The sequence below is a fragment of the Nerophis ophidion genome, linkage group LG16, assembly GCF_033978795.1.
Source record: "Nerophis ophidion isolate RoL-2023_Sa linkage group LG16, RoL_Noph_v1.0, whole genome shotgun sequence".
NCBI lineage: Eukaryota > Metazoa > Chordata > Actinopteri > Syngnathiformes > Syngnathidae > Nerophis > Nerophis ophidion.
The window spans coordinates 36,522,327-36,535,836 of record NC_084626.1 but is presented as its reverse complement, the minus strand read 5'-3'; the positions used below and the strand labels follow the sequence as shown (position 1 = coordinate 36,535,836).

Below are 13,510 nucleotides of genomic sequence, written 5' to 3'. Positions count from 1 at the left end.
AAAGTGGAAAAGTCTTCTGTGGTCTGACGAGTCCACATTTCAAATTGTTTTTGGAAATATTCGACATCGTGTCGTCAGGACCAAAGGGGAAGGGAACCATCCAGACTGTTATCGACGCAAAGTTAAAAAAACAGCATCTGTGATGGTATGGGGGTGCATTAGTGCCCAAGGCATGGATAACTTACACATCTGTGAAGGCACCATTAGTGTTGAAAGGTACATACAGGTTTTGGAACAACATATGCTGCCATCTTAGCGCCGTCTTTTTCATGGACGCCCCTGCTTATTTCAGCAAGACAATGCCAAGCCACATTCAGCATTCATACAGCGTGGCTTTGTAAAAAAAAAAAAAGACTGCGGGCACTTTCATGGCCCGCCTGCAGTCCAGACCTGTCTCCCATCAAAAATGTGTGGCGCATTATGAAACGTAAAATACGACAGCGGAGACGCCAGACTGTTGAACGACTGAAGCTCTACATAAAACAAGAATGGGAAAGAATTCCACTTTCAAAGCTTCAACAATTAGTTTCCTCAGTTCCCACACGTTTATTAAGTGTTGTTAAAAGAAAAGGTGATGTAACACAGTGGTGAATATGCCCTTTCCCAACTACTTTGGCACGTGTTGCAGCCATGAAATTTTAGGTTAATTATTATTTGCAAAAAATAATAAAGTTTGAGTTTGAACATCAAATATCTTGTCTTTGTAGTGCATTCAATTGAATATGGGTTGAAAAGGATTTGCAAATCATTGTATTCCGTTTATATTTACATCTAACACAATTTCCCAACTCATATGGAAACGGGTTTGTAGATAGGACAGCTCTAGATTGAGTCTAATCTGAGTCAGAGGTGGGTAGAGTAGCCAGAAATTGCACTCAAGTAAGAGTACTGTTACTTTAGAGATTTATTACTCAAGTAAAAGTAAGGAGTAGTCACCCAAATATTTACTTGAGTAAAAGTAAAAAGTATGTTGTGAAAAAACTACTCAAGTACTGAGTAACTGATGAGTAACCTGATTACGGCAACAAATAATGCACAAAAACATAAAAATAGCAATGAGCAAATTCAGAGCCAGGAATATCTCTTAAGCAACTAAAACAATAATATATATTAAATAATAGTACATTAAAATAAAATAAAAAATGGCACATTGAGCCACAAAAACTTAAAAGCACCATAACCTCAGTAGGCATTCATTGATTTGATTGATTGATCGATTAAAACTTGTATTAGTAGATTGTACAGTACAGTACATATTCCGTACAATTGACCACTAAATGGTAACACCCCAATAAGTTTTTCAACGTTTATCAATTACTTAATAAATGACCAAGTCGAGGTGATCTACCTCATATATACATATACATATACATACACACATATCATTTATTCACACACATATCATACATACACACACAAATCTATATTATATATACATATATAGATATATATATATATATATATATATATATATATATATATAAATATATATATATACAGTATATATATATATATATATATATATACATTTATATATATAGTATATAATTAATATTTATTTATTTTGCCGTTTTTGTTCACATGTTAAAGGTGTTTTAATGAATATACATGCATGTTTTACATATAGATTCCTATCTTTCATGAGGACAAGAATATAAGTTGGTGTATTACCTGATTTTGATGACTTGCATTGATTGGAATCAGACGTCCACGTTTTCAAATGGAGGAGAAAAAAAGTTCCTCTTTTCTGTCTAATACCACATGAAAGTCGTTGGTTTTTGGCATCTTATTTGTCCAGCTTCCATATTCGTTTTTATACACTTTACAAGAAATAAATTGGCGGCAAACTCCGTAGCTTGCTCGCTTGTTTGCGCTGGGTTTCGGAGACTCTTATTTTGTTAGCGCAAGCGCGATGGAGCGGCACTTTTATTGTGAAGACAGGAACTGTGCGATCAGTCTTTAGGCTTTTGACGGGAAGTACGGTTGAAATAAAAAGTGTCTTTTTTCCTTTACACTTTTGATTGATTGATTGAAACTTTTATTATTAGATTGCACAGTACAGTACATATTCCGTACAATTGACCACTAAATGGTAACACCCCAATACGTCTGATTGGTCCAACGTCACCAGTGACTGCATGTGATTGGTGAAACGCAGGCATGCGTAGATTCTACTTTGAAGCTCTGTCATTAACCAAAACAAACATTAATAGATCGATAAAAAAAAGTAGCGAGTAGCGAGCTGAATGTAGATAAATGGAACTGAGTAAAAGTAGCGTTTCTTCTCTATAAATATACTCAAGTAAAAGTAAAAGTATGTTGCATAAAAACTACTCGTAGAAGTACAATTTATCCCAAAAGTTACTCAAGTAAATGTAACGGAGTAAATGTAGCGCGTTACTACCCACCTCTGATCTGAGTCTCGTGTACTGGACCTGTCCAATCTACTTAGATTTTGATTTAGATTTAGACTTAGACAAACTATTGATCCACCAGGGGAAGTGTTCAACACAGTAGCTCAGTTACAAAGAATGGAAAGGGTAAGGATGGAAAGGATAATGCAGGTATAAAGTAGACTAAAAATGTACCATAGTAGCAATATAAAATAGAACCCATATGTAATATTATATATTATATACACACAGCGGTCCCCCTAACTACGAGCCATGGGAAGTTCCAAGTTAAAAAAAGAAAACCTTTTTGTTTATTTTTTTTTATTATAATTTTTGCACGGTGACAGAGGGGTTAGTGCATCTGTCTCACAATACGAAGGTCCTGGGTTCGATCCTGCGCTCGGGATCTCTCTGTGTGAAGTTTGCATGTTTTCACTACTTTTGGTTTGCTCTGTGTCATGTTTGTGTCTCCTCTCAATTGCTCTGTTTATTGCAGTTCTGAGTGTTGCTGGGTCAGGTTTGGTTTTGGAATTGGATTGCATTGTTATATTTTGTCTCTCACCTGAGCAGGCTTAATCAGTCAATACTCAAAGACTAGATAGGACAGCTCTAGTCATAGTCGAGTCTAGTTTGTCTAAATCTGTGCTATTTAGAATACATATTGTCTGTCATCTGAGCTGACCTTGTCAGTTCATACTCAAATACTAGATAGGACAGCTGTAGTCATAGTCAAGTCTTTTTGAGATTAGAGCTGTGCTATTTAGAAGACATTGTGTCTGTCATCCAAGCAGGCTTCATCAGTTCATGGTCAAAGACTAGATAGGACAACTGTAGTCATAGTTGATTCTGGTAAGACTAGAGCTGTGCTATCTCGAGGACATCTTGTCTCTCACCTGAGAAGGCTTAATAAATTAATGTTTAAAGACTAGATGGGACAGTTCTAGTCGTAGTGTAGTATAGTCAGACAAGTGCTGTGCTATGTGGAATAAATTTTGTCTGTTATCTGGACAGGCCTTGTCATTTTATGTTCAAAGACTAGATAGGACAGCTGTAATCATAGTCAAGGTTTGTCGAGACTAAAGCGGTGCTATGTTGAAGACATTTGTCTCTCACCTGAGCAGGCTTAATCAGTGAATTCTCAAAGACTAGATAGGACAGCTCTAGTCATAGTCAAGTCTAGTCAGACTAGAACTGTGCTATGTAGAAGACATTTTGTCTGTCATCTGAGAAGACCTTGTCAGTTCATGCTCAAAGACTAGATAGGACAGCTGTAGTCATAGTCGATTCTTGTCGAGACTAGGGCTGTGCTATGTAGAATACATTATGTCTGTCATCCAAGCAGGCTTCATCAGTTCATGGTCAAAGACTAGACAGGACAGTTGTAGTCATAGTTGATTGTAGTCAGACTAGAGCTGTGCTATGTAGAATACATCCTGTCTGTCATCTGAGCAAACCTTGTCACTTCATGCTCAAAGACTAGATAGGACAGCTGTAGTCATAGTTGAGTCCTGTCAAGACTACAACTGTGCTATGTAGAAGACATTTTGTCTGTCATATAAGCAGGCTTCATCAGTTCATGTTCAAAGACTAGATAGGACAACTGTAGTCATAGTCGATTCTAGTCAGACTAGAGATGTGCTATGTAGAAGGCATTCTGTCTGTTATCTGGACAGGCCTTGTCAGTTCATGCTCAGAGAATAGATAGGACAGCTGTAGTCATAGACAATGTTTGTTGAGACTAGAACGGTGCTATGTTGGAGACATTTTGTCTCCAACCTGAGCAGGCTTAATCAGTTAATAGATAGGACAGCTGTAGTCATAGTCGAGTCAGACTAAATATGTGCTATGTAGCAGACAGTTTGCGTGTCATCTGAGCAGACCTTGTCAGTTCAAGCTCAAAGACTAGACAGGACAGCTGTAGTCATAGTCGATTTTAATCAGACTAGAGCTGTGCTATGTAGAATACATCCTGTCTGTCATCTGAGCAAACCTTGTCACTTCATGCTCAAAGACTAGATAGGACAACTGTAGTCATAGTCGATTCTAGTCAGACTAGAGCTGTGCTATGTAGAAGACATGTTGTCTGTTAACTGGACAGACCTTGTCAGTTCAAGCTCAAAGACTACACAGGAAAGCTGTAGTCATAGTCGATTGTAGTCAGACAAGAGCTGTGCTATCTGGATGACATCTTGTCTCTCACCTGAGCAGGCTTAATCAGTTCAAGATCAAAAACTTAATAGGACAGCTCTAGTCTGAGTCTGGTCTAGTCTAAGACAAATCTCTGTTGCCTGGACTATGCAGTGATGTCATTATCAGTGTTAAAGTCTTACATTTTCTTGGGAATTTAGGCCCGTAAACTACATTTCTCCTGCAGTAGTAAACCACAAGGGGACGTCATCATACACTGAATGCTCTAATTTGTGTTCTAGTGGTTTGATTTTGTGTTTATAGGCTGAAAATGCACTCATACGGAAATCGTACAACTATGAGTAGCATAGATATATGAAAAGTGATGCAACGTGACGAGATCCATCGTTAAAGGGGAACATTATCACAATTTCAGAAGGTTTAAAACCAATACAAATCATTTCCCAGTGGCTTATTTTATTTTTCGAAGTTTTTTTCAAAATTTTACCCATCATGGAATATCCCGAACAAAGGCTTTAAAAAGCCTGATTTTCGCTATCTGTGAAGCCACCGTCCATTTTCCTGTGACGTCATCTAGTGATGCCAATACAAACAACATGGCGGAAGCAGAGCAAGATATATCGACATTAGCTCGGATTCAGACTCGGATTTCAGCGGCTTAAGCGATTCAACAGATTACGCATGTATTGCAACGGATGGTTGGAGTATGGAGGCAGATAGCGAAAACGAAATTGAAGAAGAAACTGAAGCTATTGAGCGAATAGCTATCGAGTGTCCAAGGATATCCGTACATCTCTGTGCCATGTCTGCCTTAGCATCGCCGGTAAAATGTGCAGACCAAACGATCGGGACTTTCGCATCTTGTGACACTGGAGTAACTTAAATATGTCGATTGGTAAGTGTTTGTTTGGCATTAAATGTGGATGGAGGGAAAGGCTGAAAGCAAATATAGCTACAAATGTACATACAGCTAGCCTAAATAGCATGTTAGCATCGATTAGCTGGCAGTCATGCCGTGACCAAATATGTCTGATTAGCACATAAGTCAATAACATCAACAAAACTCACCTTTGTGATTTCGTTGACTATATCGTCGGAAATGCATCTTCAGGATATCCATACATCTCTGTGCCATGTCTGCCTTAGCATCGCCGGTAAAATGTGCAGACCAAACGATCGGGACTTTCGCATCTTGTGACACTGGAGCAACTTAAATCCGTCGATTGGTAAGTGTTTGTTTGGCATTAAATGTGGATGGAGGGAAAGGCTGGATGCAAATATAGCTACAAATGTACATACAGCTAGCCTAAATAGCATGTTAACATCGATTAGCATGCCGTGCTAATCGATGCACACTCCATGTAAGTCAACTTGAATCCGTCCCTGTTCGTGTTGTTACACCCTCCGACAACACACCGACGAGGCATAATGTCTCCAAGGTACGGTAAACAGTCGAAAAAACGGAAAATAACAGAGCTGATTTGACTTGGTGTTTGTAATGTGTTTGAGAAAATGGCGGATTGACTACCGAGTGCGAATAATAGAAAGGTGTTTAATTCGCCAAAATTCACCCATTTAGAGTTCGGAAATTGAAAAAAAAAAAAATGGTCTTTTTCTGCAACATCAAGGTATATACTGACGCTTACATAGGTCTGGTGATAATGTTCCCCTTTAAACATCAATGTTTTGCCATCAGCTCTGTAAGGTCATGTGAGTCTAGATCTAATCTAGCTTCACTAAGATGAAGAGTCACGCTTTGTGGTTTTCCCCTTTCCGCAGGGCTCTCTGGTGTCTCGGGAAGCAAGTTTTAAAGAGAAGGTGAGACCAGATGAGAGGACATGTCAGTCCTGCCGGAACGTATTAAAATTCATGCATGCATGATAATCCTGTCTCATCCTGGTGCATTAATAACGACAGGGCTGGAGTCAGCTTGATTTGCCTGCAACACACTGCCTTATTTTATTGATTACTGTTTGACGGGAGATGCCGATGCAAGTGAAGGAAGACATCATTAGGTGGAAAAAGCAACAGAAATCTGAGATAGCAAGAACCGTAGATGTGGTTTGATCTTGAATCACCCTAGTTATGCAAAATTGATCATATTTCTAGCAGTAATGAACTCTATTTATGAGCGAAAAATATGAGAAAAATCTAAAATGTCCCTCACTTGTTTGATATACTTTACTCGCTTATGAAGTTGTCTCTTCATAACCTCGTAAAGGAAAAAAACCCTGCGTCCTCGTCAATGTATCTAATTGGCCCCCGAGTTAGCTTGTTTAGGTCCACCACTTTTCTTTAGAACAGTATTTTTCAACTAGTTTTTTTTTGCAAACTAGTAATTATAGTTTGCAAATTATGTGTTGTTGAGCTCTGCAGAGTAATCGTGTAATACTCTTCCATATCAGTAGGTGGCAGCCGGTAGCTAATTGCTTTCTAAAGGGTAAATAAATGGTATATGGGTTATACTTTGTGAACGGCTTCCTGCCGTCATCGTGTGGGTTGCAGGGACCATTGAGGACGGACATCGCTGAGCAGGTTTGGCTCTTGTTTTATTTTTCAATAAAGCTTCCATCTTTTGCTCGGATCGCTTTTCAGCGCCTCCGATCCTGCTCGCTCCTTTCTCGCCTTCAGTCACCCGCGTCTTCGTTGCTCTCGTCGGCTCGCTCTCGGTCGTTCTCGGTCTTCAGGTTCTGTTGCTGGTTCTCCTACTCCTTCCCCCCCCCGATCGTTCTTACTTCTCCCCTTTTATGCTGCAGGAGAAGATGCAGAGTTTGAGAGCAGGTGTGTGATCCACGCACCTGACTCGGATTGCCGCAGTGTCGCTCCAAGCGCGCCCCGCCTCTCCGCTCTGCCGCACACTCCGCCCCCTGGCCGCCATCATGAGTAGGACCGCCGTCTGTCCTACCCCGCTGACAGCTCGTCGGCTACGTCTCTCCACATACTTGTATAGTGCTTTTCTACCGTTAAGGTACACAAAGCGCTTTGACACTATTTCCACATTCACCCATGCAAGGCTTTAACCTTGAGGCAGTGTGAAGGTAAATATATATATAATGCTTAAACCAAAAATAAACCAAAGGTGAGTGCCCCTAACAAAAGGCATTGAAGCTTAAGGAAGGCTATGCAGAACAAAACTAAAACTGAACTGGCTACAAAGTAATCAAAAACAGAATGCTGGACGACAGCAAAACTTACTACGGACTAGAGAAGGTGTCCACAATGTATATCCGCAAATGACAGGACATTCAAAAATGTCCCCACAAAGAAGAATAAAAACAACTGAAATATTCGTGATTGCTAAAACAAAGTAGATGCGGGAAATATCGCTCAAAGGAAGACATGAAACTGCTATAGGAAAATACCAAAAAAGAGATAAAGCCACCAAAACAGGAGCGCAACTCAAACACTACACACAGGAAAACAGCAATAAACTCAAAATAAGTCACAGCGTGATGAGATAGGTCGTGTTTTCTGTTTTTGATATGTGTTTTGAAGATTAAATCATGTTCCTACCTCACACTTGCGTCCGGAGTCGTCCGTTTGCATCCCGGGGGAACGAACCTTGCAGCAAGCTGCAACCCCCCTCGAGTCTTTTCTCAAGGACACGGCTATCACTTGTGCATTCCGAAGTCCCAATTAGAGCCTTTTTTCCTACGAGAAGTGATACAATCCACCTGCAAAAATCAAACTAAGGGGCCTTATCTTATTACAGTGGGGCAAAAAAGTATTTAGTCAGCCACTGATTGTGCAAGTTCTCCCACTTAAAATGATGACAGAGGTCTGTAATTTTCATCATAGGTACACTTCAACTGTGAGAGACAGAATGTGAAAAAAAAATCCAGGAATTCACATTGTAGGAATTTTAATGTTTTTTTTTTACCATCCAAAATGGATACATGGATGATACAGCAGATTATTGGGAGAATGTCATGTGGTCAGATAAAACCAAAAGAGAACTTTTTGGTATAAACTCGTGTTTGGAGGAAGGAGAATACTGAGTTGCATCCCAAGAACACCATACCTACTGTGAAGCATGGGGGGGGAAACATCATGCTTTGGGGATGTTTTTCTGCTAAGGGGACAGGACGATTGATCCGTGTTAAGGAAAGAATGAATGGGGCCATGTATCGTGAGATTTTGAGCCAAAACCTCCTTCCATCAGTGAGATCTTTAAATGGTTGACAAAATACTTATTTTCCACCATAATTTACAAATAAATTCTTTAAAATTCCTACAATGTGAATTCCTGGATTTTTTCCCCACATTATGTCTCTCACAGTTGAAGTGTACCTATGATGAAAATTACAGACCTCTGTCATCATTTTAAGTGGGAGAACTTGCACAATCTGTGTCTGACTAAATACTTTTTTGCCCCACTGTGTGTGCTCAAACTGGAATACCACCATTTAATTCAACTTGGTGGTTCTCCTTCTTCAAGTTGGATATAAATATTCACCATAAGCAAAACATGATATGAGTTAATTAACTTCATAACATAACGGGAAAATGAAAAAGCGGGAATCAAGCCTCCTCAGCCTTCCCGGTAAGGTTTATTCAGGTTTACTGGAGAGGAGGCTACGCCGGATAGTCGAACCTCGGATTCAGGAGGAACAGTGTGGTTTTCGTCCTGGTCATGGAACTGTGGACCAGCTCTATACTCTCCGCAGGGTTCTTGAGGGTGCATGGGAGTTTGCCATACCAGTCTACATGTGCTTCGTGGACTTGGAGAAGGCATTCGACCGTGTCCCTCGGGAAGTCCTGTGGGGAGTGCTCAGAGAGTATGGGGTATCGGACTGTCTTATTGTGGCGGTCCGTTCCCTGTACGATCAGTGCCAGAGCTTGGTCCGCATTGCCGGCAGTAAGTCGAACACATTTCCAGTGAGGGTTGGACTCCGCCAAGGCTGTCCTTTGTCACCGATTCTGTTCATAACTTTTATGGACAGAATTTCTAGGCGCAGTCAAGGCGTTGAGGGGTTCCGGTTTGGTTACCGCAGGATTAGGTCTCTGCTTTTTGCAGATCATGTGGTCCTGATGGCTTCATCTGACCGGGATCATCAGCTCTCACTGGATCGGTTCGCAGCAGAGTGTGAAGCGACCGGAATGAGAATCAGCACCTCTAAGTCCGAGTCCATGGTTCTCGCCCGGAAAAGGGTGGAATGCCATCTCCGGGTTGGGGAGGAGACCCTGCCCCAAGTGGAGGAGTTCAAGTACCTAGGAGTCTTGTTCACGAGTGGGGGAAGAGTGGATCGTGAGATCGACAGGCGGATCGGTGCGGCGTCTTCAGTAATGCGGACGTTGTACCGATCCGTTGTGGTGAAGAAGGAGCTGAGCCGGAAGGCAAAGCTCTCAATTTACCGGTCGATCTACGTTCCCATCCTCACTTATGGTCATGAGCTTTGGGTCATGACCGAAAAGATAGGATCACGGGTACAAGCGGCCGAAATGAGTTTCCTCCGCCGTGTGGCGGGGCTCTCCCTTAGAAATAGGGTGAGAAGCTCTGCCATCCAGGAGGAGCTCAAAGTAAAGCCGCTGCTCCTTCACATCGAGAGGAGCCAGATGAGGTGGTTCGGGCATCTGGTCAGGATGCCACCCGAACGCCTCCCTAGGGAGGTGTTTAGGGCACGTCCAACCGGTAGGAGGCCACGGGGAAGACCCAGGACACGTTGGGAAGACTATGTCTCCCGGCTGGCCTGGGAACGCCTCGGGATCCCCCGGGAAGAGCTAGACGAAGTGGCTGGGGAGAGGGAAGTCTGGGTTTCCCTGCTTAGGCTGTTGCCCCCGCGACCCGACCTCGGATAAGCGGAAGAAGATGGATGGATGGATGGAATCAAGCCTATTGAGTGCTACTCTCAGTTTTGTTCACAAGGACACGTCTTCGCAAGACGCGATGTTAAGTCATTAAATGAAACCTTATCCGAGCAAAAAAAAAAGATGCATGATTTATCCGAGAGAACCTTGATACAAATTTCCTTGACCCAGCCACACACAAAGAAGTTGTAGACCTCCATGCTTGTCCAAGTTTTCATTTGTCTTGCTGTGTAGAATGACGTCTGGAGCAACAGTTAGTTTAACATGTCTGGGAATGTTGACCGAGGGATAATTCTTGAGGTTACGCGACAAATATTCTTTTGATAACATCCATCCATCCATCCATTTTCTACCGCTTATTCCCTTTTGGGGTCGCGAGGGGCGCTGGCGCCTATCTCAGCTACAATCAGGCGGAAGGCGGTGTACACCCTGTACAAGTCGCCACCTCATCGCAGGGCCAACACAGATAGACAGACAACATTCACACTCACATTCACACACTAGGGCCAATTTAGTGTTGCCAATCAACCTATCCCCAGGTGCATGTCTTTGGAAGTGGGAGGAACCCGGAGTACTCGGAGGGAACCCACGCATTCACTGGGAGAACATGCAAACTCCACACAGAAAGATCCCGAGTCTGGATTTGAACCCAGGACTGCAGGACCTTCGTATTGTGAGGCATACGGACTAACCCCTCTTCCACCGTGAAGCCCCTTTTGATAACATATAGGGATCAATTCTAATGCATAGTTAGATTTTTGCTCGTATATTTAAGGATTCAAGAAGCAATATTTGTCATACTCGTACACATACGGAACACAATTTGGACTATCAGGTTAGCGTTCAGCAGTCTGACAGCTTCAGGGAAGCTGGTGGTTTTACTCCTCATGCTCTGCCGCCGCTTGCCTGAGGAGAGGGGCTGAAAGAGCTCTTGTGCAGGGTGAGTGGAGTCTTTCATGATTCTGTGGGGCTTCCCCCTGCATATCCGCAGGTAAAGTTCTGAGTTGCAGGAAAGTCTGTTTCACACGGTCTTCTGTGCAGCCTTCCCCACCCTCTGCAGTTCCCTTCTTCTCCACCACTATGCAGCTGCCGTGACACATCGGTGATGCCAGTGCAGAGCATGCTCTCCACCACACAGTTGTTGAAGCTCCTCAGGACTGGGTTCCAAAGTCCAGCTCGCCGTAGCCTACTGAGGAAGTACAGTTGCTGGTAGGCCTTCCTGACCAGACAGGATGTGTTGGTGCGCCAGGTGAAGTCCTTGATTATGTGCACACCCAGGTACTTGAAACTGGAGCCCAATTCCACAGCTGCTTCTACGATGTGAAGTGGTCTTCTTCGCATTGATGGGATAGGATAGGTCTTCATTGTCATTGCACAAGTACAACAAAACTTTGTTTTCAGTACAAGCCCGTTCAAGATTAAACAAACAGTGTACAGAGATACAGAACAATGTGCCCCATAAAAAATGGGGAAAAAGGTAAAACGTTGGGGAAGGATTAGTAAAAAAATTACAATCTAGACTGGGCTCCTAAGGGGGCCCAGTCTGAAGTGGGAAAAAAACCTCCATAGCAAAGCACATATGCTTTAAGGGGAACATTTTCACCAGACTTATGTAAGCGTCAATATATACCTTGATGTTACAGAAAAAAGACCATATATTTTTTTTTACCAATTTCCTAACTGTAAATGGGTGAATTTTGGCGAATTAAACGCCTGTATATTGTTCGCGCTCTGAGCTTGTGACGTCACCTAGGTAGTCAATCCGCCATTTTCAAATATCATTTGAAAACATTACAAATATCGAGTCAAATCAGTTCTGTTATTTTCCGTTTTGTCGACTGTTTTCCGTACCTTGGAGACATCATGCCTCGTCGGTGTGTTGTCGGAGGGTGTAACAACACGATCAGTAACGGATTCAAGTTGATTTACGTGGAGTGTGCATCGATTAGCACGGCATGCTCATGCACATTTTACCGGCGATGCTACGACAGACATGGCACAGAGATGTATGGATACCCTGCGACACTCAAAGCAGATGCATTTCCAACGATAAAGTCAACGAATTCACAAAGGTGAGTTTTGTTGATGTTATTGACTTATGTGCTAATCAGACATATTTGGTCGCAGCATGACTGCCAGCTAATCGATGCTAACATGCTATTTAGGCTAGCTGTATGTACATTTGTAGCTATATTTGCATCCAGCCTTTCCCTACGCCCACATTTAATGCCAAACAAACACCTACCAATCAATGGATTTAAGTTGCTCCTGCACATTTTACTGGCGATGATACAACAGACATGGCACAGAGATGTATGGATACCCTGCGACACTCAATCGTTGGTTAGAAGGCGATCGCCAAATAGCTTCAATAGCTATTCGCTCAATAGCTTCAGTTTCTTCTTCAATTTCGTTTTCGCTATCTGCCTCCATACTCCAACCATCCGTTTCAATACATGCGTAATCTGTCGAATCGCTTAAGCCGCTGAAATCCGAGTCTGAATCCGAGCTAATGTCGCTACATCTTGCTGTGCTATCCGCCATGTTGGCATCACTAAATGACGTCACAGGAAAATGGACCATGGATTTAAAGATAGCGAAAATCAGGCACTTTAAAGCCTTTTTTCGGGATATTCCATGATGGGTAAAACTTTGAAAAAAACTTCAAAAAATAAAATAAGCCACTGGGAACTGATTCTTATTGGTTTTAACCCTTCTGAAAATGTGATAATGTTCCCCTTTAATTAATTTAAAGTACCAATGATTGTCACGCACACTCTTGGTGTGCCGAAATAATTCTCTGCATTTGACCCATCACCCTTGATCACCCCCTGGGAGGTAAGGGGACATCTCGAGATATCTAGCAACAGAGGAAAGGGAGTGCGGGGTCATGGTGGTAGGCCGCAGCTCTCAGGCGCTGACCATCCTTTCATCACCCCTATGGGATTTGCGTCCCAGGGCGTTGGATTGGGGGGTGGGGTATGTATGTGTTTGGCGTAGATTTTTGTGGATGCTTGTTTTTGTGTAAGCCTGCAGTGTGTCTCTGTTCCGCGGCCTTGATGTCGTGCAGTCGCTAGTCCAAAGTCAACAACAACAGGTGTGTGTCCATGAGAGACAAAAAGGGAGTTTGTTGAGTCTTCACTGCACTTTCCTTCGGGAGA

General features: G+C 42.4%; 1 protein-coding gene across 1 annotated transcript in view; it reads left to right on the top strand.

Annotated features, from left to right (window-relative positions):
• The window catches only part of LOC133535342 (phosphatidylinositol 5-phosphate 4-kinase type-2 gamma-like), a 49,895-nt gene that overhangs the window by 20,329 nt on the left and 16,056 nt on the right, over positions 1-13,510 (top strand). The window contains exon 6 of the mRNA XM_061875065.1: positions 6,321-6,359. Within this exon, the coding sequence (XP_061731049.1) occupies positions 6,321-6,359 (39 nt within the window). The remainder of the gene's footprint in view (positions 1-6,320; positions 6,360-13,510) is intronic.